Source organism: Bubalus bubalis, chromosome 17 (genome assembly GCF_019923935.1).
Source record: "Bubalus bubalis isolate 160015118507 breed Murrah chromosome 17, NDDB_SH_1, whole genome shotgun sequence".
Taxonomy (NCBI): Eukaryota; Metazoa; Chordata; class Mammalia; order Artiodactyla; family Bovidae; genus Bubalus; species Bubalus bubalis.
Window position 1 is genome coordinate 66,093,694 of NC_059173.1, and position 26,442 is coordinate 66,120,135.

The window sequence follows — 26,442 nt, forward strand, 5'->3', positions numbered from 1 at the left end:
TTTTTTTGTAGTTTATTTCTAGCCTTGTTGTCAGAAGAGATGCTTAATATGATTTCAGTTTTCTTAAATTTATTGAGACTGTTTTGTTCCTAATATGTGATGATCCTGGAGAGTTTTTCATGTAGTTGAAAAGAATGTGTATTCTGCTGCTTTTGGGTGGAATACCCTCTATTTATCAGTTAATGTGCCATTTGGGGTCAGAGTTTCCTTACTGATTTTCTGTCTGGATGATCTGTCCATTGATGTAAGGGGGCTTTAAGTCAAGTCTTCTACTATTATTGTGTTACCGTCAGGTTCCCCTTTTATGTCTATTCTTTGCCTTATATATTGAGGTTGGTTGTGTGTATGTTTAGTTTTTATATCTTCCTCTTGGGTTGACCCCTGAACATTATGCAGTGTTTTTCTTTGTCTCTTGTTACAGCCTTTATTTTCAAGTCTATTTTGTCTAAGTATTGCTACTCTGGCTTTCTTTTGCGTTCCATTTGTGTGGAATAGTTTTCTATCCTCTCACTTTCAGTCTGTGTTTTTAGATCTAGTGAGTCTTTTGTAGGCAGCATAGATATGGGTCTTGTTTTGCTTTATCCATTCGGCCACTCTCTCTGTGTTGAATGGAGCATGTAGTTCATTTACATTTATGGTGATTATCGATGTGTCTTCTTATTGCCAGTTTGTTAATTGTTTTGGTGGTGTTTTGTATATCTCTGCCCCCCTCCTTTTTTTGTTCTCTTCTCTTGTGATTTGATGACTCTCTTTAGTGTTACGTTGGATTCCTTTTTCTTTTTTGAGTGTATATCTATTATAGATCTCTGGTTTGTTGTTGCCATGTGTTTTTTGTATAGAAATCTCTCTATATACATGATAGCTTTAAATTGCAATTAATTAAAATCACAGTTTCAGTTGCATGCATTTGTATTCCCTTCCCCTTGTGATTACTGTTTTTGATACCATGCTTTACAGCTGTTTTGAGTGTCTCTAACTGCTGATTGTGGTTATAGATTATTTTACTACTTTGGTCCCTTTACCTGTCTACTAGCTTTGTATGTGGATGATTACCTACCTTTACCGTATGTTTGCCTTTACTGATGAGCTTTTTCACTTCATAATTTTACTGTTTCTAGTTGTAGCCTTCTTCTTTTTTTTTTTTTTTTTTTTTGGCCTAGAGAAGTTTCTTTAGCATTTGTTGTAAAGCTGTTTTGGTGGTGCTGAACTGTTAGCTTTTGCTTGTCTCTAAAGCTTGATTTTTCCATCAAATCTGAATGAAAGCCTTGCTGGGTAGAGTATTCTTGGTTGTAGACTTTTTCCTTTAAATGTATCATGCCATCCTTTCTGGCCTGCAGAGTTTCTACTAAAAAATCAACTATAGCTATAAAAGAGTTCCCTTATATGTTACTTTTTGCTTTTTACTTTGCTGCTTTTACTATTCTTTTATCTTTGCTTTTATCTTTTTCTCATTTTAATTACTGTGTGTCTTGATGTGTTACTCTTTGGCTAATCCTGTGTGGGACTCTTTGTGCTTCTTAGACTTAGGTGACTACTTCCTTTCCAGTGTTATAGAAATTTTAAGTTATTATGTCTTCACATATGTTCTCAACCCTTCTCTCTTCTACTTCTGGAACCCCTATAATATTATTTCACTTGACCTTACCCCAGAGATCTTTTATACTGTGTTCATTTCTTTTAATTCTTTTCTCTTTTTTTTCTGTTCAGCAGCAGTGATTTCCACTACTCTGTCTTCCAACTCACTGATCCATTCCTTTGTATCATTTATTCTGCTGTTGAATCCTTCCAGTATATTTTTTCATTTCAGTTATTTTATTTTTCATCTCTGTTTGGTTTTTCTTTATATTTTCTAACTCTGTTAAAAACTTCTAGTTTCTCATTCTGTGCATCCATTCTTCTCCTGAGTCATTTGACCATCTTTATGACCATTGCCCTGAACTATTTCTAGGGCAGATTTCCTGTTTCAGGTTTACTTAGTTCTTCTTCTGGGGTTTTATTTAGCCTCTTCATTTGGAACATATTTCTCTGCCACCTTATTTTGTCTAAGTTACTATTTGCACCTTTATGTGTGTGGTAGGTTAGGTACCTTTTCAGCCTTGGAGACGTGACCCTCTATAGGAGACATTCCGCGTGTCCCAGCAGTGCACACACGTAGAGCTTGTGCCCCAAGCTCTGTGCTCTAGGGGTTCCCCCTCCCGAGGGCTGCATGGGCTCTTTCTCTTGGGGCAGGTTGATTGTGTGGGCAGTCTGCTAGGCTTGCTTGACTCCTGGCCCAGTTGTTTGCCAAGCCCTGCCTTTTGTGGAGGCTGTTGACTGTAGTTGGTAGGACCCGGTTAAGACACAACTTTCTGCAGAATCCCAGGGTGCCCCAGGGCTAGTGCTGGCCCCATGGGGGGTGGACTCAGGGCTCGGAAGACTTTGGGTTTGTTTCCTCCCCACTGTTGGGTGACGCCAGGTCCTGGGGTTAGTGCTGGACTTCTGGCAGGCAGAACCGGGTCCTAGAGTCTGGCAGCAATGCCTGGGCATCCCAGAGCTGGTGTTAGGTTGCTGGTGATGAGAGAATGGTTCCTGACACCATTGGTGTAGGGCCAGGGGTGTCTCAGAGCTTTTGTGGGCCTGCTGGTGGGCAGAAGCGGACTCAGATGGTCTCAAATGCATGGCCTGCAGTGGGCTGTCAGGGACTGCAGGCTGCGGGTATGTGGTTTCTTAATGTCTGCTGTCTGCCCCCTGGTATGTGGAATTGAGTCTTCCCCCTTTAGTGGACAGGGATGTTTCTAGAGGCATGTCTAGATGGGGCTGTGGGCTCAGGAAGTCTTTAGGCAGTCTGCTGATGGCTGGGGCTGTATCTGCCCAGTTAGTCACTTGGCCTGAGGCCTCTCTACCAGCACTTGTACCTATAGAATGTTGAGTGGTGCCAAGAGGAAGGACACCACACTGATGCCCATCCATGTGGTAGAAGGGGCTCCCAAGAGTGACTGTCACCAATATCAATGCCCCTGGGTGAGCTGCAGTCGCCCTTTGGCACTCTTGGGAGACCTTTCAACACTAGCACATAGGTCTGGCTCTGCCTCTTATCAAATTACTGCTTTACTCTGGGTCCCAGTGCCTGTGAGATTGTGTGTCCTCCCTTTACAAGTGAAATGTCTATTTCCACTAGTCCTTTGGGACTCCTGAAGTTAAGCCCTGCTGGCCTTCAAAGCCGAATGCTCCAGGAGCCGTGTTCCTGGTACAGGACTCCTGGGCAGGGGAGCCCAGCGCGTGGGCCTGTGACTGACACGTGGCAGAACTTCTGTAATACAGTTCTTCTCCAGTTTGTGTGTTGCCCACCCCGACTGATTGTACCATGAGTTTGCCTCTTCTGCCCATCTTGCTGTGGTTCCCTCTTTATGTCTTTGATGGTGAAAGATCTTTTCTGCTTGGTTTAGGTCTTTTTCATCAATGGTTGTTCTGCAAATAGTTGTGATTTTGGTGTGCTGGGAGAGCAGGTGAGCTCAGGGTCTTTCTATTCCACCATCTTGGCCGATCTGCATCCTTTTTAAAATTGTGATGTAGTATTTCATTATATTTATTTATATAACCTGACTGTTGCTGATGGATATTTGGGGTCTTTCCAGTTGTCTACTATCTAAGCAGTGCCTCAAAGGGTATCTCTGTAGTTTGAGAGGTACTAATGGTTAGACCCTAGGATATCTGTGGACCTTTACTTCTCCATGCCTGTTTCTGTATCGTGTTGAAGAGGGAAGTGTAGTTCACAGGATTGCTGAGAAGATTTAATGAGTTAATGGTATAATGTCTTCAGAGTAGTGCCTGGCACAGTAAGTGTCAGCTCTTTGCTGTTATTTAATATGTCATTTTGTAATGTGGAAGTAATTTATAGGATGTAAATGTACTTCAAAAAAAATTTTTTTAAGCCACTTTAAAGATGCATTCATGGTAAAACTATGAAGAGTCCCCAAACAGAGGCTAATAGCCAACTCAGATTCTAAAGTTACTACTGAAGAGACAATCATGGGACTTTTGTGACTTCAGTGATACAAGAAGTTCCATTTCAGCAGCTTAGGAGTTGTTCTAGCCTGTGAATAACAGTGATCTTGCGTAATAATCAGGGCAAGACTCTGTGTGTTAAAAAATTTCATGGCTGGTTAGATACTTACACTCCGACTCAAAACACTGCAAGGTGTGGTGTCTGAGGTACAAGGTGATTAGCATTTATTCTAATGTTGGAATAGAATAGAAGTGATTTTGCTGTTCAAATTCAGTTTTAAAGGCTGTTGCCAAATTGCTCTTTGCAGGTAGAACAGCAGTATAATTTCTCACCTGAGGTGTATGAGATGGACCCATTTTTACTTTTCCTAAGTCCCCTCTTGAAATATGTAAATCTGGACATTGATAATATACGACTGAGGCCCATGTGGTTGTTACTGAGCAAGAACTTTCAAGTTAAATTTTTTTGCCTCTGAAATTTTTCGGTGATCCTAAATCGTGCTTTTTATTTTTTATTAGTATGAGATCTTGATGATAAACTGATCATAGCAATAATATATATGTGAGTGGTTAACTACTTTAAACCATAGATTTTTATTATGAACTTCTAGAATCTTTTGCCTACTCTTGGATGAAAAAATAGTCTTTTAAATTTTGGTTCAGCAGTGATACCATTTGTTCAGTTCAGTTCAGTTCAGTCGCTCAGTCATGTCCGACTCTTTGCGACCCCGTGAATCGCAGCACGCCAGGCCTCCCTGTCCATCACCAACTCCCGGAGTTCACTCAGACTCACGTCCATTGAGTCAGTGATGCCATCCAGCCATCTCATCCTCTGTCGTCCCTTCTCCTCCTGCCTCCAATCCCTCCCAGCTTCAGAGTCTTTTCCAATGAGTCAACTCTTCGCATGAGGTGGCCAAAGTACTGCAGTTTCAGCTTTAGCATCATTCCTTCCAAAGAAATCCCAGGGCTGATCTCCTTCAGAATGGACTGGTTGGATCTCCTTGCAGTCCAAGGGACTCTCAAGAGTCTTCTCCAACACCACAGTTCAAAAGCATCAATTCTTCGGCGCTCAGCCTTCTTCACAGTCCAACTCTCACAGCCATACATGACCACAGGAAAAACCATAGCCTTGACTAGATGGACCTTTGTTGGCAAAGTAATGTCTCTGCTTTTGAATATGCTATCTAGGTTGGTCATAACTTTCCTTCCAAGGAGTAAGCGTCTTTTAATTTCATGGCTGCAGTCACCATCTGCAGTGATTTTGGGGCCCCCAGAAATAAAGTCTGACACTGTTTCCACTGTTTCCCCATCTATTTCCCATGAAGTGATGGGACCGGATGCCATGATCTTAGTTTTCTGAATGTTGAGCTTTAAGCCAACTTTTTCACTCTCCACTTTCACTTTCATCAAGAGGCTTTTTAGTTCCTCTTCACTTTCTGCCATTTGTTAGTTTATTATATTTGCATGTAAGGAAGTCTTTCATTAATTTTATGATCAAAAAAAGTTAAGAAATAAGGAATTATTAGGTTACCATATAAGTGCTATGCACAGTTGCTCAGTCGTATCTGACTGTTTGTGACCCCATAGACTGTAGCCCGCCAGCCTCCTCTGTCCATGGGATTTTTGGGGCAAAAATACTGGAGTAGGTTGCCATTTCCTCCTCCAGGGTATAAGTGCTCTAAGTGCTAACATTATTCTGCCTATGTGAAGTCAGGATAGCTGTTTTGGATATTTCAAGTACTGCTGACTAACTCCACTTCTATGATGTTTACGTGCACAGAAGGCACCCAGACTCTTCACGGCCCATTTCGTAGACTGGTGAAGAAAGGTCCTTTGTCCTCATTGGCATAGGACCATGTTCTTTGAGCCTGTTGCTAATATTAGAAAGATGCTAATCACTTTGTGCCTCTGACGCCACACCTTGCAGTGCTTTGGAGTTGGGGTGTAAGTATCTAACCAGCCATGAAATTTGTGAGGCTCTGGGGCTTGCCCTGACTGTTACTCAGGATCATAGTTACTCACAGGCTGGAACAATCCCTAAGCTGCTGAAATGGAAGTTTTTGTATTTCCAAAGTCACAAAAGTTCCATGACTGTCTCTTCAGTAATACTTTTAGAATTTGAACTGGGTGTTAGCCTCTGTTTTGGGACTCGATATGAATGCAATTTAAAATGGCTTATAAACGTTTTTGAAGGTGGGCAATTCATGGACCCTTTTTAGAACTGGCTGAAAACTGTAGCCACCTCTCTCCAGGGAAATATGGCCACAATTTGTGAGATTTGTGAATATATATGGAATTTTATTGTTAGTACACTTATTGCACATAGTACATCTTAAACTACTAATGGATGAAGGACATTTTTGAAAAGGAGATTTTTTTTCCTGTTGTTCCAAAAGGTAATCAGCACATCAGCTTAATTACGCTGCAGGTTGCATATTTGAAATTTTTTGCATAAAAGCATTTGAAAGACTGCTGATATGGAACTAATTCTGATTGATAGAGCTGCAAAGACAGGTATTAAATTAAGCAGCATAACTTCCCAAAGCTACCTCCTTTTCCAGGGAAAATGACCAAGACATGTCGGTCAAAAACTTGAGGTTTTTTTTTTTTTTTTTTTTCCAGGAGAATTTCTTGAGAAGAACTTCATTAGTATGAGAGAGTTCTTAGAAATTCAGAGCATCTACTTCAAATCCCTGCTTTAAAATACTTCCCTGTGGAATTTGTCAGATAAATTTATCTCTGAATTTACCTTAGCTAAATTTTAGAGTTTTACAGCAGATATTATAACTGAGTTACCCTTTTAATAGGTTTCAACAAAACAGTTATGTGACTGGATGGTGCACACTACCAAAATCATAGTGATTGATTGGGTTGTTTGGGAGACTGCCCAAGAATGGTCTGGTTTTCACATTCTGACAAATCATTCCATGTGTGGAAGAGACTTTCCTGTTCAGTCACCAATGAGCTGATGTCTCAACATTTGCTATAATTTTCAAAAGCTATTATTTTTGCTGTCCAAATCTTTGCCACTAGGGGTTTAGTTTCTTAAGCAGCCTTAAAAATTAAGTCCCATAACACATTTTTGGTATGTTTTAGATAATAACTTTCATTTTTCTTCTTCATTCATTCTGCTTATCAGTCACTTGCATGGTGCTTCGGTTTGACCCAGTTGGCTGGCAACTTGTTCTAGTGAAATTAAGATGTAAAACATGGTAGAATTATTTCCTGGCATTATTAACAGTTTTCTGAAATCTGGTTACTATTTTGAGGCATGCATTTATCAAAGCCTGAAACCATTTGGAATGCACGCATTGCAAGCATTTTCTCTGTTTTCGCCCTATGTGTTAACAGGTTACCTGCAACTCAGGGGAGCAAAACAATGTGTGCTTTGCTGAAATGATGGATAGTGAACTGAGTGAGCCAACAAGTTGAGGGAGGCTTAGGTCAAGGTCCAGGAGTCAGGGGCTATTGGATGCTGGCTTTATTTTCCACAGCCCAGCATTCCCATGTGATACAGTAGCAAGAGAGAAAAGGAAACTGGGCCAGAGATTAGAGCGCACGGAGGATGTCCTCTTAATAGATTTTTATAAGGCTCTACAGAGAGGTTGTCTGAGGCAGTTTGACCCAAAATGAATCCTCTGCCATCGCTATTAGTTATAATTGAGGGCACACAGCTCCCCTCTCTTCAGGCTTTCCCAATATTTGAGGAGTCTTCACCCTTAGATGGAATTTTATTTGATTAGCACATTTATATTAATAGACTATGTATTTAATAGCAGCCAATTCAGAGCCATCTAAAGTACATTCTAAAACAATGAGGTTTTTTTTTTTTTTTTTTTTTTCTACTGGCAGTTGCTCAGGGAAAAAACCCAACAAACCAACTATAGGTTATATTTTGAGATGGTTGATTTCTGTGCTCTGGGTTCCTTAAGTGAAATATGCTTTACTCATAAAAAAGATTACAGATAGAATCCGATTTACAACTGGAATTCTTACAGAGATTTTTGTACCATGGCTGTCATCCTCTTTTAATAATTATCTGATTGCGTACTGCACTCAGTCGTGTCTGACTCTGTGCAACCCCAAGGACTGTAGCCCACCAGGCTCCTCTGTCCATGGGATTTCCCAGGCAAGAATACTGGAGTGGGTTGCCATTTCCTTCTCCAGATTATCTGGTTACTCCTCCACAATTAGTATAATGGTTGCAATAAAGGATAGAAAATAATGACTTTTGAGCTGGGAGAGACCTGAGAAATAATCATTTAATCCTAATTACTCCCTCAAGCAAGGTTTCAAACCAAGAGCCTCCTGCTGCCTTAGACGCCATCTCCCAGTCAAAGCTTAAGTCTCTGAGTAGGGACCTTATGTTTTCTGCCTTCCATGCTTGGAGAACTGAGCTAAAAACTCTTAGTGCTGATACTTTGTTGCCCGCTTTAAATCCACCTAAACTCTGATCATCTCCAGAAACCAGCCAGAGTTATATCAGGAGGGAAGGAGAAGGGAAGATGGAAAGGGAACCTGCCATGTTTGTCCGTCAAGTTCAAGATTTGGTGACTTGCTGTGAAAAGAGCCTGGCGTGCTGCATCCATGGGGTCGCAAAGAGTTGGACATGACTGAGCGACTGAACTGGACTGTGAAGTCGGCCTTGCTTCTCATATCTCTAGGTCTCTCCTACCTGTGCTCTTGACCTCACCTTTCTCCTGATCCTCTTGCTCCATCAGAATCTTTTTGTGTGTGTGGGTGGTGGGAGGAGGGGGCGGTCGGGTGGCAGGTATCTTCAAATTCTCCATGATAGTTGATTCCTTCTCGTTAGATCTGCAAACAGGATCAGTTTTCCCTTAACAAAAATGTTCCCTAGGCTATGTCTCTCCTTAAGGTCACCATCCATTTCTTTCTCTATAGGATTTTAAAAAATAATCCGTTATTAGAAGATGTTATATTTAAATAGTGTATGATATTACTTACATGCAATTTAAAAGCAATATGAATGAATGCTCATGCAAAACAGAAGCAAGCAGATGAGGGCTTTGTTGGTGGCTCACCGATGCAGAGCCTGCCTGCCAGTGTGGGGGTGCGGCTCCAGTCCTTGGGTCAGGGCGATGCTCTGGCGGAGGGCATGGCAGCCCACCCCAGTATTCTTGCCCGGAGAATCGCATGGACAGGGGAACCTGGCAGGCTACAGTCCAAGGGGTCACGAAGAGGCGAACACAACTTAGAACTACACAGATACTTAAATATGGAGAAGGATATTTAAATATGTTAAATTGAAGGATGGTATGAGCTCAGTTCAGTTCAGTTGCTCAGTCGTGTCCCACTCTTTGTGACCCCATGGCCTGCAGCACACCAGGGTCCCCTGTCCATCACTAACTCTCAGAGCTTGCTCAGACTCGTGTCCATCGAGTTGGTGATGCCATCCAACCATCTCATCCTATGTCATCCCCTTCTCCTGCCGCCTTCAATCTTTCCCGGCACCAGGGTCTTTTCCAGTGAGTCAGTTCTTCGCATCAGGTGGCCAAAGTATCAGAGCTTCAGCTTCAGCATCAGTCCTTCCAATAAATATTCAGAACTGATTTCCTTTAGGATTCACTAGTTGGATCTCCTTGCAGTCCAAGGGACTCTCAAAAGTCTTCTTCAACAGCACAGTTCAAAAGCATCAGTTCTTCAGCACTCAGCTTTCTTTATAGTCCAACTCTAACATCCATACATGACTACCGGAAAAACCATATCTTTGACTAGATGGACCTTTGTTGGCAAAGTAATGTCCCTGCTTTTTAACATGCTGTCTAGGTTGATCATAGCTTTTCTTCCAAGGAGCAAGTGACTTTTAATTCCATGGCTGCAGTCACCATTTGCAGTAATTTTGGAGCCCCCCAAAATAAAGTCTGTCACTGTTTCCACTATTTACCCATCTATTTGCCATAAAGTAATGGGACTGGATGCCATGATCTTAGTTTTCTGAATGTTGCCTCTTGATGAAAGTGAAAGTGGAGAGTGAAAAAGTTGGCTTAAAGCTCAAAATTCAGAAAATGAAGATCATGGCATCTGGTCCCATCACTTCATGGCAAATAGATGGGGAAACAGTGGAAACAGTGTCAGACTTTATATTTTGGGGCTTCAGAATCACTGCAGATGATGACTGCAGCCATGAAATTAAAAGGCGCTTACTCCTTGGAAGAAAAGTTATCACCAACGTAGATAGCGTATTCAAAAGCAGAGAATTACTTTGCCAGCAAAGGTCTGTCTAGTCAAGGCTATGGTTTTTCCAGTGGTCATGTATGGAGGTGAGAGTTGGACTGTGAAGAAAGCTGAGCGCTGAAGAATTGATGCTTTTGAACTGTGGTGTTGGAGAAGACTCTTGAGAGTCCCTTGGACTGTAAGGAGAGCCAACCAGTCCATTCTGAAGGAGATCAGCCCTGGGATTTCTTTGGAAGGAATGATGCTAAAGCTGAAACTCCAGTACTTTGGCCACCTCATGTGAAGAGTTGACTCATTGGAAAAGACTCTGATGCTGGGACGGATTGGGGGCAGGAGGAGAAGGGACGACAGAGGATGAGATGGCTGGATGGCATCACTGACTCAATGGACGTGAGTCTGAGTGAACTCCGGGAGTTGGTGATGGACAGGGAGGCCTGGCGTGCTGCGATTCACGGGGTCGCAAAGAGTCGGACATGACTGAGCGACTGAACTGAACTGAACTGAATGGGACTGGATGCCATGATCTTAGTTTTCTGAATGTTGAGTTTTAAGCCAACTTTTTCACTCTCCTCTTTCACTTTCATCAAGGAGGCTCTTTAGTTCTTTGCTTTCTGCCATAAGGGTGGTGTCATCTGAGTATCTGAGGTTATTGATATTTCTCCCGGCAATCTTGATTTCAGCCCAGCATTTTGCATGATATATTCTGCATATAAGTTAAATAAGCAGGGTGACAATATACAGCCTTAATGTACCCCTTTCCCTTTGGAACCAGTCAGTTGTTCCATGTCCAGTTCTAACTGTTGCTTCTTGACCTGCATACCGATTCTCAGAGGCAGGTAAGTTGGTCTGGTATTCCCATCTCTTTCAGAATTTTCTACAATTTGTTGTGATCCACAGAGTCAAAGGCTTTGGCATAGTCAATAAAACAAAAGTAGATTTTTTTTGGAACTTTCTTGCTTTCTTGATGACAGTATGAGATAATGTTTTATTAAATACAAAAATGTGTACATTGTAAGTTCATCCTGATAGTGAAAGATATTAAAATATAGTCACTGGTAGTTCAGGGAAAAAATGTGATTTTGACACATTTATAGCTCTCGTAAGTATTGTAGTTTTTGAGAGAGACTGAAATTAGAGGTCTGTTTGGGAGTGACATTGAAGGAATTTTTACATTGGAAAGAAGTATGATCTATATGACTAGAATTAGGCTTTTATGATTATGTGGTATATTTTATAATTCTGTGATATGGAAACATTTTTTTTGCTTTTTTCAAAATCAAAAATATGTACTTTCAGAAAAGGGCAAATAAAGACACAGGTAATTCTTATGTCAGTTATTCTGTCTTCAACAACATTTAATAGAATTTTCCCCTCATTTTTGATGGAAAATATTTCTGTATATAATATTAATGATATATATAAATATGACTACTCAGTAGTGTCTTTGGAAATAATACAGTCAGTTCCGTCTTTGCAGTATAGAACCTGTGTTGATATCTCAGCATACATACATACAGACAGGCAGACATGTATTTTAACAGCTCATTTCTCCACTCCAAGACCAAAAACCTCAACTACCATACCACAATACCACTCTCAACCACTGTGGGAAAAAAAGAGTCATTTGGCTATTTTTTATTGGTGGTGGTTTGTCTGAGGAACGGAAAAACATCAGTCCTTTAAGAGCTGAATGATTTCTAGAGCTTTTTCTTGGGCATGAAATTCGAGTTGATGTACACGTTTGCATTTATGGGGAGAACGGGTGGCCTGTGGGCCGGGGGCAGCGAGCCTGGCTCTGAGCTTGGCTCTGTCTGGTCCCAGCTCCTGACGCCTGCGGCTGAAGAGCGCAGAGGGCCAGCGGGGGTGATGTGCAGTGATGGAGCGTGACACGCATGCGTGACCTAACACATGTCGCCTCTCCTGTCTGCCCACCGCCTTTTGCTTTGTTTTGTCCTGTCTGCACTTGGGATTTTTAGCTGTTATCTGAGAGTTAAAGAAAAAGCTTGGAATTGGAAAAAGGAAAGGCTGATAACGGGAAAATGCAGAGATAGGTTGAAAACCGCGATGCTTGAGGAAATGTGTCCTTACACATCACTCACAAATATGGAACCATTGCTTTCAGTTCTGCTCTGTCCTGGGGCCACGCCAGCGCTTCGCCACTCTGGCCTGGGAATGAGAGAGTGTGGCAGGGACCAGCTGGCCTCTGGGTGCTGGGGTGGTGTTTTCATTGGCAGGGTCTCCTGATACAGCCTTTCCTTCCCAAACGTGACTTTCTGGACCTGCCTCCCCTTCTCCTTTCTCTCCCAAGTTCTCTCGATGTTGTGGTTTCTACAATCATGGCATATTGATATTTTCCAGGCATCTGCCTCCAGAGTATGATTGGATAAGCATCAACCAAGTGAAATGTGTTTTTGTCAGAGAAGATACAGTTTCCTTAAGGGACTAGGGTCAGGGATTACAAGTGTTACAAAGGAGAATATAGTTTCTAGAAAGACCACTGGACTGGGAGTCAAGAGACATTTCTATCTCTGTCAGAGCAAACCTGCAGGACTTCCCTGCTGGTCCAGCGGCTGAGACCCTGCGCTCCCAGTGCAGGGGCCCCAGATTCGATCCATGATCAGGGAGCTAGATCCCGTATGCTGCATCTAGGACTTGGCACAAATAAATAAATACTTAAAAAGAAGAAGCAGTTGTAATAGTCTGGTTAGAGATCAGGGATGTTTGGGCTAAGGTGGTAGCAGTGGAGATGAAGAAATATTTTTTTAAAAAGAACTAACTAGTAAGATTGTGGCCGTGGCTACGATATTTGTCCTGTCTGTACTATGGCCTCACTATCTGAAAAAACGGCATGTGGAGTCCCTTTGAGAACTAATGTAAAGCATCTTAGAAAGCACGTTTCTATTTTTGGTTTAGAGGCAGTTGGCATGATTTATGTTCCCTAATGCCTTCGAAGAAGAATCTGAGAATCCTGGAGCTGGAGGGCATCTGAGAGACTCTTCTACTTTTTCAGCCTCTGGAATAAACCCAGGCACTCTGATTTTCCCTGTTGTTACCATCTAAATAAGAGACCTCGACATTTTCAAAGAGATACAGTGTTTAGGACAACAAAGAAGTTGAATCAGAATTTCTTTTCTCTTTTATCACTTGAAACAAGGTTGCACACTGAGATGTTGTCTAGAAGGGCTAGCCTGCTAATCAGAGTGAGGCGGGAGGATCAGGGAGTGTGCGTGCATGCATGTGTGTGTGTGTGAGTTTGAACACGTACCTGGGTGTGAGTGGACGGCCACTCCTGACTTTAAACACCAGTTGGGCCCATTGAAATATGCCTCTCAGTGGCAGAGAGTCATGGTTGTCATTGGACAGTGTCTCATTGAAAGCACATTTGTTTTATTAAGAATTTACAGAATAAAACATAGTCACGGAAGATAGAATTTGACTGTTCCTTTCAGGTGTATCAGGTATACAGTCCTCCTTCCAAGAGGCCGCCCTCTTTCTGCATACCTGTTCCTGACATTCTCCTTAAAAAGCATTTCTTTCCTCAGATGACTAATTCTTACCGGTTTTCTATTCTTATGTACTAAAATTTATTTTAAAGCTCTTTTAACTTGGCTGGCACGCCCTCTACACCCCCCAGCAGAAACATTGCATTAACCAAAACATTCATTTGGTTCCATGAGGGCTTGTGGAAAAACCTGGATGAACATTTTGATCAACCCAATACTTGTTTGGCATACTCCTTGAACTGTCTTCCAGTGTTTCGCTCTGCTTCCCACAAAGAACTTGACCCATAAGTCTAACCTGAATCATCACTTTAAGTCCACCTCTCACATTTCATTGTTTATAGGAGGAATAGTTGATCAGTTTGATCAGTGTTCTTCTTGTAATACCTTTCATATTACTCAGGTGAAAATAATGTCTTGGGACTTCACTGGTGGTCCAGTGGCAGATACCCTGAGCTCCCAATGCAAGGGAGCTGGGTTCCATCCCTGGTCAGGGGACTAGATCCCGCATGCTGCATTTAGGGTTTGCATGGCACAACTAAAAATCCCACATGCCGCAACTGAGGCCCAGTGCAGCCACAAAAGTAAATACTGAAAAAGAAAGAAAGAACACAGTCTCTTAAAAAAAAAACAACAAAACAAAACTCTTTTGTCACTGTACATCTGGAAGTTTTATCATGGACTTTGTTTTTCAGTGCTCTGATAATTATAACTCCTTTCCTCTGTACTCTCTCTAGTCTGTACACTAAAAAAAATAAAATAAAATAACATTTTGTACTGTTGTTGTTGTTCAGTTGCTCTGTCATGTCTGACTCTGCGACCCCATGGACTGCAGCACACCAGGCTTTTCCGTCCTTCACTATCTCCTGGAGTTTGCTCAAATTCATGTGCATTGAGTTGGTTATGCCATCCAACCATCTCATCCTCTGCTGGCCCCTTCTCCTTTTCCCTTCAGTCTTTCTCAGCATCAGAGGCTTTTCCAGAGAATCGGCTCTTTGTATCAGGTGGCCAAAGTATTGGCGTTTCAGCTTCAGCATCAATGAATATTCAGGGTTGATTTCCTTTAGGATTGACTGGTTTAATCTCCTTGCAGTCCAGAGGACTGTCAAGAGTCTTTTCCAGCACCACAGTTCAAAAGCATCAGTTCTTTGGTGCTCAGCCTTCTTTATGATCCAGCTCTCACATCCATACATGACTACTGGAAAAACCATAGCTTTGAGTATTCAGACCTTTGTTGGCAAAATGATATGTCTACTTTTTAATACACTGTCTTGGTTTGTCATAGCTTTCCTTCCAAGGAGCATCTTTTAATTTCATGACTGCAGTGATTTTGGAACCCAAGAAAATAAAATCTGTCACTGCTTCTACTTTGCTCCCTTACATGTGCCATGCAGTGATGGGACCAGATGCCATGCTGCTGCTGCTGCTGCTAAGTCGCTTCAGTCGTGTCCGACTCTGTGCGACCCCATAGACGGCAGCCCACCAGGGCCCACCGTCCCTGGGATTCTCCAGGCAAGAACACTGGAGTGGGTTGCCATTTCCTTCTCCAATGCATGAAAGTGAAAAGTGAAAGTGAAGTCGCCCAGTCGTGTCTGACTCTTAGCGACCCCAGGGACTGCAGCCTACCAGGCTCCTCCATCCATGGGATTTTCCAGGCAAGAGTACTGGAGTGGGTTGCCATGCCATGATCATAGTTTTTTGAGTGTTGAGTTTCAAGCCAGCTTTTTCACACTCTCCTCTTTCACCCTCATCAAGAGGCTTTTTAGTTCCTCTTCACTTCTACCATTATAGTGGTCTCATCTGCATATCTGAAGTTATTGATATTTCTCCCAGCAATCTTGATTCCAGCTTGTGCTTCATCCAGCCTGGTATTTCGCATGATGTATTTGGCATGTAAGTCAAATAAGCAGGCTAACAATATATAGCCTTAATGTATACTCCTTTCCCAGTTTTGAACCAGTCAGTTGTTGCATGCCCAGTTCCAACTGTTACTTCTTGACTCACAAGTTTTTCAGGAGACAGGTAAGGTGGTCTGGTACTCCCATCTCTGTACTCACGCCTTTTTTGGGCTGATGAAACTGAGGAAATAATACTGATATCTTACTGCGTTTGTCAGAGTTAGCTCCACACAACTTGATACTATTCTCTGTGTGTTCTGTGACCTCAGTATCTTTTTTCTCCTCAGTGACTCTGTTGGAATCTGACTTTCTTTGTATTTTATCCACATAATTCATTTTTCATTGATAAATAATACTGCTACTTTTCATTGATAAGTGTGCTGTGCTTTACTTACACTAAGTAAACACTATCTTGTTTTTGATGGATTGTTTCTATCTGATTTGTCAAGGTTACTTGGAATTCTATTTTTATATTTATTTTTCAGGGAAGTTAGAAACCTTAACTTAGTTTGTAGCCACGAAATGACTGAGAATGTTTTAAATTCCATGATGACAGTCACTGACTTAAAAAAACTGTTATTATTGGACCCGGCAGTCTGGGTGCTGTGTTATTACTCCTGTAAGTTATGTCAAGCTATTTATTTTAGTCACTATTAACTAAAGATTTTTCTGTTTCTTGGTGTTTTTAAACACCACCAACATTGATAATTGTAGTTCATTGCTTGAAACTAGATTTGAATGGTTTAGAATAATAATCTAGGGGGTTGTGGTTGGTGGTGGTAGAATAAACTCAATAATTTTTGAATTTATTCATGTAGCTTTGGTAGAGTCATTTTATATTTTTAGTAGCAAAGTGAGAGAAAAATATGAGAAAGGCTTTGGATTGAGCTTAAATGTCTATTTTGTAGATATTTTGCTCAGTGCTGGACTTTGAGAATGTCTATGCTTTGATTTTATTATTTTTTTATTTTGATATTTTATTTATTTATTTATTATATTTTTCTTTTATTATTTTATTATTTTTTATTTTTATTTTTTATTTTATCATATCCTATTTAATATATGAATGTAATGGAATGTGGGTTTTTTGTTATTGTCATTACAGATTTCAGAAGGTGACAATGAAATGTGAAGAAGTTACCTGCTGCGATACTTGAAAATTAGTGGCTGCCTACCAAATTTTCATGAAAATTAAATATGACTTAGGAGCATTTGATTTATGAAGGCTTATGATGTCATCCGTTGCGACAGAGAGCAAAATCCAGAGGGCGGTGAGCCTGCAGGGAGTTGACCCAGAAACATGCATGATTGTATTTAAAAACCACTGGGCGCAGGTAATGTGTGAGTTTCACCCTCTCTGCTGGTTAGGTCGTCTTAGAGGCTTCTGTTGGGTTGATCCATGGGTCCCTACCTGTGTGACAAGTAACTAGGCTTCCAGAAACATAGGGAGGAAACCTTTTTAGGTAGGAAGAAAAGCAAATTTCTCTTCTTGCTTTCCTAGAATAGGTAGCTGGTTAAAAACCTTGCTTTTCATGAAAGCAATTACAGGACGTGAATGTTCCCCAGGTATTTTTAGAGGAGCAGCAGTTGGCCCTCAAGTGACTTGTCTATCACTTTGCAATATACGTGACCATGAGTACATCCTCTTTCTTCCCCTTCTCCTGCTGATTTTAACTCAGTCCTTAAACTCTAACAATACTGAAAGACATATTTATTAAGTATTTGCCAAGTGCTGTCCTGAATACTACAGATACCTTGTGTCATTTAATCTTCTCCACAAACTGGTAAGGCAGTTAGTTTTAGCTTCCTCATTTTACAGATGAGGGAATGGAAAATTGTTAGCTTGCCTGAGGTTATATGACTAGTGACTTTCCATTCAAGTACTTAGACCTTGGTCCCATGACTCCAAGACTAGTGTATTTGACCTCTGTGCTCTACCATTTTTCAAGCTTGTGGTCCCTCTGTCATTTAAGGAAGGAAGGTAGCTAGAAGTATCTGAATTCATTACAAAGCTGTTTATAAAAGGTTTTTTTAAATTATTATTATTCATTTTGACTTCTCTGTGACTCTTCTTGGATCTACTTGTATGAATAATTAAGGTATGAATGGTCAGGAAATTTACCAGCTTGCCCCTTCCCTCAGACAGTTTACAAGGAGAAAAGTAAATAAAATTGGCATTCTTGTCCACCATTACACTCCCCAGGTGAGCTGGTAAGTGGCTATTTATGTGACAGTTTTTTAATGACTACCCAGTTCCTTCCTTTGGCTGGAAATAGCACATAAGTTAAAGCACTGAGCCTGTAGATTATAGCAGTTACAGGGACACAGTTTAGATCAAAACCAAAATCAATTCTGCTTCTGGGTCATTAACACTTTGTAGCTTCTTGTCACTATTCAGTGTAAAGCTTCTAAAATTCTTTTTATGCATTTCCCTTTCTCTGACTTTTAACTGTTAAAATCTTAATGGGTTTGCCCTGGATATTAAAGGCACATCTGCTTTAGCAATGGGAAGAAAGTAATCCAGGAGTTTTCCAGATAATTTGCGTAGCTACCTTTGGCTTTGCACTTGAGTGCTGACGCATAGCACCTTTTGTTTGGCGGTGCCCGTTTAGTCGCTAAGTTGTGTCCAACTCTTGCAACCCCTTGGACTGTAGCCTGCCAGACTCCCCTGTCCATGGGATTCTCCAGCTAAGAATACTGGAGTGGGTGGCCATTTCCTTCTCCGGGGGGTCTTCCTGACCCAGGGATCCAACCCTGGTGTCCTGCAGTGCAGGCAGATTGTTAACTGACTAAGCTACAAGGGAACTCCACTTCGTTTAGTGCAGAAAAGTACTGAGTTGAGGGTAAGGGCAAGTTTGTCAGAGGGACTGGAGTCTAGTGATTAAACATTTTCTTTTGTAAAGTGAGTGCACTCTTGGTCCAACTGTGTTTCAGCCATTTTTTTTAACTTTGGCCAAATTTCTTACCATTAGTCTCGACTTTCTTTTTAAATCAATCTGGAAAATGCCCTCAGCCTCTCTCTATTTCCCAAGGCTCTTGAGGGCCCAGCTGTTACCTTTATAAATAAAAATACTGGTTAAATCAATTCATGTAGACATCAATGTAATTACAGTCATCGTTTGGTATCTGTGGGGTATTGGTTCCAAGATACCAGCAGATAACAAAATATGGGATGCTCAAGTCCCTTATACAAAATGATGTTTCCGTATCACCTAGGCACATCTGCACATCCTCCAAATCATCTCTAGATTACTTATGATAACTAATACGATATAAACACTATGTGAATAATTGTAAATACAATGTAAATAGCTGCCAGTGTGCAGCAAATACAAGTTACGCATTTTGGAACTTTCTGAAATTTTTCTCCAAATATGTCCATCCGTGATTGGTTGAATTTGCAGAGGTGGGACCCACAGATACAGAGCACTGACTATATTGTTAAATGGAGATTTAGTGAGCCCAAACTTCAGCTACCTCACTATGGGCATCACAGGTGGGACACAGCAAAGTATAAGCCCTGGTCTGGGCTTTTCTTTTAAATTTATTAACTGGAGGATAATTGCTTTACAACGTTGTATTGCTTTCGGCTGCACGACAATGTGAATCAGCCATAAGTTGACATATGTCCCCTTCTTCTTGCGCCTCCCTGCCACCCCTCACCCTGTCCCACCATTTAGATCATCACAGAGCTCTGGGTCATGCTCCCTGTATTACGTAGGAGCTTCCTGCTAGCTGTCTGTTTCACATATGGTAACGGATATGTTTCAGTGCTACTCTCTCAGTTCGTCCCACCCTTTCCTTCCGCTTTACCATGTCTATAAGTCTCTTCTCTATGACTGCATCTCTATTCCTGCCCTGCAAATAGGTTCATCAGTACAATTTTTCTAGATTCCATATGTATGCATTAATATATGCTATTTATTTTTCTCTTTCTGACTTACTTCATTCTGTGCAATAGGCTTTAGGTTCATCCACCTCACTAGAACTGACTCAGATTAGTTCCTTTTTATGGCTGAGTAATACTCCATTTTGTGTGTGTGTGTGTGTGTGTGTGTGTGTGTGTGTGTGTGTGTGTATAGCACTACTTTTTTATCCATTCATCTGTTGATGTACATCTAGGTTGCTTCCATGTCCTGGCTATTGTAAATAGAGCTGTAATGACCATTTGGGGTACCTGTGTCTTTTTGAATTATGGTTTTCTTAGGGTATATGCCCAGTATTGGGATCCTTGGATCATATAGTAGTTTTATTCCTAGTTTTATTTTTTAAAGTAATTTCCATGCTATTCTCCATAGTGATCAATTCACATTCCAGTGCAGTAGGGTTCCCTTTTCTCCACATCCTCTGCAGCATTTATTGTTTGTAGATTTTTTTTGATGCTAGCCATTCAGATTGGTATGAGGTGATAGCTCATTGTAGTTTTGATTTGCATTTCTCTCATAATTAATGTTGAGCATTTGTGTGTGTGTGTGTTTATTGGTCATCTGTATGTCTTCTTTGGATGTCTTTTTAGGTCTTCTGCTCATTTTTGGATTGGGTTCTTTGTTTTTCTGATATTAAGCTGCATGAGTTGCTTGTAGAGATTAATCGCTTGTCAGTTGCTTCGTTTACAATTATTTTCTCCCATTCTGAAGGTTGTCTTTTCATCTTGTTTATGGGTTTCTTTGCTATGCAAAAGCTTCCAAGTTTAATTAGGTCCCATTTGTTTTTTTTTTGTTTTTATTTCCATTACTCTAGGAGGTGGGTCATAGAGAATCTTGCTGCAACGTATGTCAACGAGTGTACTGCCCATTTTCCTCTAAGAGTTTTATACTTTCTGGTCTTACAGTTAGGTCTTTAATCCATTTTGAGTTTATTTTAGTGTATGGTGTTAGGAAGTGTTCTAATTTTGTTCTTTTACACGTAAGTGTCCAATTTTCCCAGTACCACTTATTGAAGGGATTGTCTTTTCTCCATTATATTTTCTTGCCATCTTTGTCAAAGATAAGGTACCCATAGGTGCTTGGGTTAATCTCTGGGCTTTCTGTCTTGTTCCATTGATCTGTATTTCTCTTTTGTGCCAGTACCATCCTGTCTTGATGATTGTTGCTTTGTAGTATAACGTGAAGTCAGAAAGGTTGATTCCTCCAGCTCTAGTTTTCTTTCTCAAGATTGCTTTGGCTTTTCAGGATCTTTTGTGTTTCCATAAAAATTGTGATTTTTTTTGTTTTGGTTCTGTGAAAAATGCCATTGGTAACTTGATAGGGGTTGTATTGAACCTGTAGATTGGGGTAGTTTAATCATTTTCACAATATTGATTCTTTCAATCCAATGAACATGGTATCTTTCTCCATCTGTTTCTGTCATCTTTGATTTCTTTCATGAATGTCTTATAGCTTTCTGTATACAGATCTTTTGTGTCCTTAATTAGGTTTATTCCTAGGTATTTTATTCTTTTTGTTGCAATGGTGAATGGGATTGATTCCTTAATCTCTCTTTCTGATTTCTTGTTGTTAGTGTAGAGGAATACAAAGGTTTTCTGTGTATTGATTTTGTATCCTGTGACTTTACTAAATTCATTGATGGGCTCTAGTAATTTTCTGATAGTATCTTTAGGATTTTCTATGTCTACTGTTAGTTCATCTGCAAACAGAGTTTTATTTCTTTTCCAATCTGTATTTCTTTTATTTCTTTTTCTTCTCTGATCAACATGGCTAGGACTTCAAAAACTGTGTTGAATAATAGTGGGGAGAGTGGGCATCCTTGTCTTGCTTCTGATCTTAGAGCAAATGCTTTCATTTTTTCACCCCAGGTGGCACTGGGGGTAAAGAACCCACTTTCCAATGCAGGAGATGTAAGAGAGAGATGCAGGCTTGATTCCTGGGTTGGGAGGATCCCCTAGAGGAGGGCATGGCAACCCACTCGAGTATTCTTGCCTGGAGAATACCATGGATAGAGGAGCCTGGTGAGCTACAGTTTATTGGGTTACAAAGAGTCAGACATGACTGAAGCGACTTAGCATGCACATATAGGAAAAATGATTGTTGTGGGTTGTCCTGTATAGCCTTTCTTATGTTGAGGTAGGTTTCTTCTCTACCCATTTTCTGAAGAGGTTTTTTTTTAAAATCATAAATTGGTGTTTAATTTTGTCAAAAGTTTTTTCTGCATCTTTTGAGATTATCGTATGATTTTTATGTTTCAGTTTCTTGGTATAGTGTGTCACATTGATTTGCATACATTGAGGAATACTTGCATCCCTGGGATAAACCCCACTTGATCATGGTGTATGTGTTGCTGGATTCTGTTTGCTAGTATTTTTTTGAGGCTTTTTTGCATTTGTGTTCATCAGTGATACTGGCTGATAATTTTACTTTTCTGTGATATCTTTGTCTGGTTTTGGTATCAGGGTGCCAGTGACCTCATGGAATGAATTTGGAAGTGTTTCTCCCTCTACAATTTTTTGGAAGAGTTTGGGAAGGACAGGTGTTAGCTCTTTGCTAAACATTTTGATAGAATTCACCTGTGAAGCCATTTGACCCTGGGATTTTTTTTTTTTTTTTTTTTTTTTTGGTGGGGGGAGATTTTTGATCACAGTTTTGAATTCAGTGCTTGTGACTGGTTTGTTCATAGTTTCTATTTTCCTTTTTCAACCTTGAAAGATTGTACTTTTCTAAGAATTTGTCCCTTTCTTCCAGGTTGTTCATTTTATGGGCATATAGTTGCTTACAGTAGTCTCTTATGATCCTTGGTATTTCTGCATTGTCTGTTGTAACCTTTCTTTTTTCATTTATAATTTTGTTGATTTGAGTCCCCTTATTTTTTTACTTGATGAGTTTGGCTAATGATTTGTCAATTTTTTTTTCTTCTCAAAGAACCAGTTTGTAATTTTATTGATTTTTGATATTGTTTCTTTCATTTCTTTTTCATTTATTTCTGCTCTGACATTTATAATTTCTTTCCTTCTTCCTTTCTTTTCCTTCTTTCCTAACTTTGGGGTTTTTTGGTTGTTCTTTTTCTAGTTGCTTTAGGTATAATGTTAGATTGTATATTTGATGTTTTTCTTGTTTCTTGAGGTAGGACTGTATTGCTATAGACTTCCCTCTTAGAACTGCTTTTGCTGCATTCTATAGGTTTTGGGTCATTGTGTTTTCATTGTCATTTGTTTCCAGGTATTTTTTTATTTTCTCTTTGATTTTTTCAGTGACCTCTTGGTTATTCAGAAGCATATTGTTTAGCCTCCATATGTTTGTGTTTTTTACAGATTTTTCCCTGTAATTGATATCTAATCTCATAGTGTTATGTTGATGTGATTTCAATTTTCTTAAATTTACCAAGTCTTGATTTGTGACCCAAGTTGTGATCTATCCTGGAGAATGATCTATATGCCTTTGAGAAAAAAGTATATTCTTCTGTATTTGGTGGAATGTGCTAAAGCTTTGTTAGGTCCATCTATCCTAATATGTCATTTAAGACTTGTGTTTCCTTATTAATTTTCTGTCCATTAGTGTAAACGGGGTATTAAAATCCCCTACTATTGTTGTGTAAAATCCCCTACTATTTTTGATTCCCTCTTTTATGTCTGCTAGTGTTTGTCTTATGTATCGAGGTGCTTCTCTGTTGGATGCATAAATATTTGCAGTTGTTACGTCTTCTTGGATTGATTCTTTGATTGTTAGGTAGTGTCCTTTATTGTCTCTTGTAATATTTTTTATTTTAAAGTCTGTTTTGTCTGATATGAGGATTGATACCCTGGCTTTCTTTTGATCTCCAGTTGCTTGGAATATCTTTTTCCATCCCCTCACTCATAGTCTGTGTGCGTCTCTCTGTCTGAAGTGGGTCTCTTGTAGACAGCATATATATGAGTCTTGTTTTTGTATCTATTCAACCATTCTGTGTCTTTTGGTCAGAGCATTTAATCTATTTAAATTTAAAGTAATTATTGATATATATGTTCCTGTTGACATTTTCTTAATGTTTGGGGTTTGTGTTTGGAAGCCTTCCTTCTCTTGGGTTTCCTGCCTAGTGAAGTCCCTTTGGCATTTGTTGTAAAGCTGGTTTAGTGGTGCTGAGTTCTCTTAACTTAGCTTTTCTGTAGAGTGTTTGATTTCTTCATCAATTTTGAATAAGATCCTTGCTGGACAGAGTAATCTTGGTTGAGTTTTTTCCCTTTCATTGCTTCAGATATATCCTGTCACTCCCTACTGGGCTGCAGACTTGCTTCTGAAACATCAACTGTTAATTTTATGGGGTTTCCCTCGTATGTTACTTGTTGCTTTTCTCTTGCTGCTTTTAATATTTTTTCATTGTGTTTAATTTTGTTAGTTTGATTTATATGTGTCTTAGCATGTTTTTCCTTGGGTTTATTCTGTATGGGATTCTCTGTGCTTCTTGGGCTTGATTATTTCCTTTTCCATGATAGGAAGTTTTTGACTATAATTTCTTTAAAAATTTTCTCAGACCCTCTACTTTTCTCTTTTTCTTCTGGAACTCCTATAATTCAAATGTTGCCGCAGTTAATATTACCCCAGAGATCTCTGCAATTATCCTCAAGTTTTTGTCATTCTTTTTTCTTTATTCTGCTCTTCTGTAGTTATTTCCACTATTCTCTCTTCCAGCTCACCTATCCATTCTTCAGCCTCAATTATTCTGCTATTGATTTCTTCTAGAATATTTGTAAATTCAGTAATTGTGTTGTTTGTCACTGTTTGCTTATTCTCTGTTTCTTTTAGGTCCTTTTTAATGTATCATATGATTCTTATATTTTCTCCCTTGTGTTATTGAGATTTTGTATCTTTACTATCATTACTCTGAATTCTTTTTCAGGTAGTTTGCCTATTTTCTCTTTGTATATTTTGCCTTGTGAGTTTTTGTTCTTCATCTGCATAGTATTTCTCTGTCTTTTCATTTTGTCTGTTTTGGGTTTCCTTTCCCCAGGCTATGGGGTCATAGTTCCTCTTGCTTTTGGTCTCTGCCCCTGGTGGATAAGGTTGGTCCGTGGCTTGTGTAGGCTTCATGTTGGAAGGGACTTGTGCTCGTGTTCTGGTGGGAGGGGGTGAGTTTTTCCCTCAGATGGACAGGGTTGTTTGAGGTGGTGTGTTTTGGGGTGTCTGTGGGCAGCCTCTCTGCTTATGTTTATGTTCTTGTCTTGCTTGTTGTTCGGGTGAGGCGTCCAGTGCTGGGTGCTGCAGGCAGTTGGGTGGTGCTGGGTCTTGGGTTCAGGTGGGGGCCTTCGCAGGAGTGCTCACGGATTAATACTCCCTGGGGTCAGGAGTTCTCAGGTGGTCTAGTGTCCTGGACTCAGACACCCCTTCCAGAGACTCAGACCCGACTTCTGGAACCAAGATCCCACAAACTGATTTGGCAATAAAGGGTATTAAAACAAACAAGCAAACAAACAAACAAACCAAAAAAACTCTGAGAAGACCAAAAAAAACAAAAAAACAAATGAAAAAGAAACCCCCCAAACCAACTAAACACCAAAAACCCTTCTCCAAGAAACAGAAAAATGATGCTGAAACAAATGGTAAAAGCAAATTCAAACAAATAGAAACAAAAACAAATGAACATGTACAGACACACACACAAAGGAAAGCAAAACAGTCTAAAGAAAACAAAGTACAAGAGGGTGATCAGGTGAGTCAAGGAAACCAAAAATGACATCAACCAATTGAAAATAAAATTAACAACACAAAACAAAACTAACTAAAACAGAAAACAGAAAACGAGACCAAAGCAGAGTGCCAACTGAGGAATAAAGCAAAGATAGCAAACAGACAAACATGGTGGAAAAAAAGAAAAAAAATAGGAAAGCAAAGTTAAATAGAAATATGTAAAAGAAGGTCTACATAAATTAAGTGTGCTTCCCTGGTGGCTCAGATGGTAAAGCGTCTGTCTGCGATGCGGGAGACTCGGGTTTAATCCCTGGGTTGGGACGATCCCCTGGAGAAGGAAATGGCAACCCACTCCAGTACTCTTGCCTGGAAAATTCCATGGACTGAGGAGCCTGGTAGGCTATAGTCCATGGGGTCACAAAGAGTCGGACATGACTGAGTGACTTCACTCACAATCAGAAAGGGCTTCCCGGGTGGCTCAGGGGTAGAGAATCCCTCTGCCAAGCAGGACATGGAGGTTCAATCTCTGGGTCAGGAAGATCCCCTGAAGAAGGAAATGGCAACCCACTCCAGTATTCTTGCCTGGGAAATCCCACGGACAGAGAAGCCTGGCGGGCTATAGTCCATGGGGTCACGAAGAGTTGGACACAACTTAGCAATTGAACAACAAGCAACAATAAGAAAAGAACCCCCCGAAAACCCCACACAAATCCATAGAAAGCCAAAGTAGAAATATACAAAAGAAATTTAAAAAGTGTTATTAAAAAGTTTCCAACAGCCTAAATAGAGATAATAATAATAAAAAGAACAAATACAGAGAAAAAGAAAGTGAAGAACATCTAGAATCAACTGCAGAATGAATCAAAATAAGAATTTTTTCTCAGATCTCAGCTGCCAGTGATCCGTCCTCTGCTGTGAGTCACAGTCCATCTCTGCCTCCCTAGGAAGCCTTCCAGTACTGGAGAGGGCTAATCTCTGGACCTTCTGTGGGGTCAGCTCTGACTCCAATCTGACCCTACTCTGGCCCTACTCCTGCATGTGCTTGCCTCCACTGTCCACAGCTACCAGAGCTAGAGCGTTTTCTTTAGTGGGAACAGTCATTGTTCTTTTATATATTCCATAGACACAGAGTCTACCTAGTTGATCATGTGGATTTAATCTGTAACTTGTACAGCTAGTGGAAAGATTTTGATCCTCTTCCTTAGGCAGTCCACCCTTGGAGCTCAATCGTGGTTTTATCCCTTCCTCACCATGTGGGTCATCCACAGGAGT

At 40.3% G+C, this 26,442-nt stretch overlaps 1 protein-coding gene across 5 annotated transcripts in view; it reads left to right on the top strand.

Annotated features, from left to right (window-relative positions):
- The window catches only part of FHIP1A (FHF complex subunit HOOK interacting protein 1A), a 312,881-nt gene that overhangs the window by 177,328 nt on the left and 109,111 nt on the right, over positions 1–26,442 (top strand). For 4 of the 5 annotated variants that reach the window (XM_044930522.2, XM_044930521.2, XM_044930523.2 and 1 more), the window contains one exon: positions 16,683–16,911. The exons of the other annotated variant lie outside the window; for it this stretch is intronic. In XM_044930522.2, the coding sequence (XP_044786457.2) occupies positions 16,807–16,911 (105 nt within the window). In that variant the 5' untranslated portion in view covers positions 16,683–16,806. The remainder of the gene's footprint in view (positions 1–16,682; positions 16,912–26,442) is intronic. 5 annotated transcript variants of the gene reach the window in all.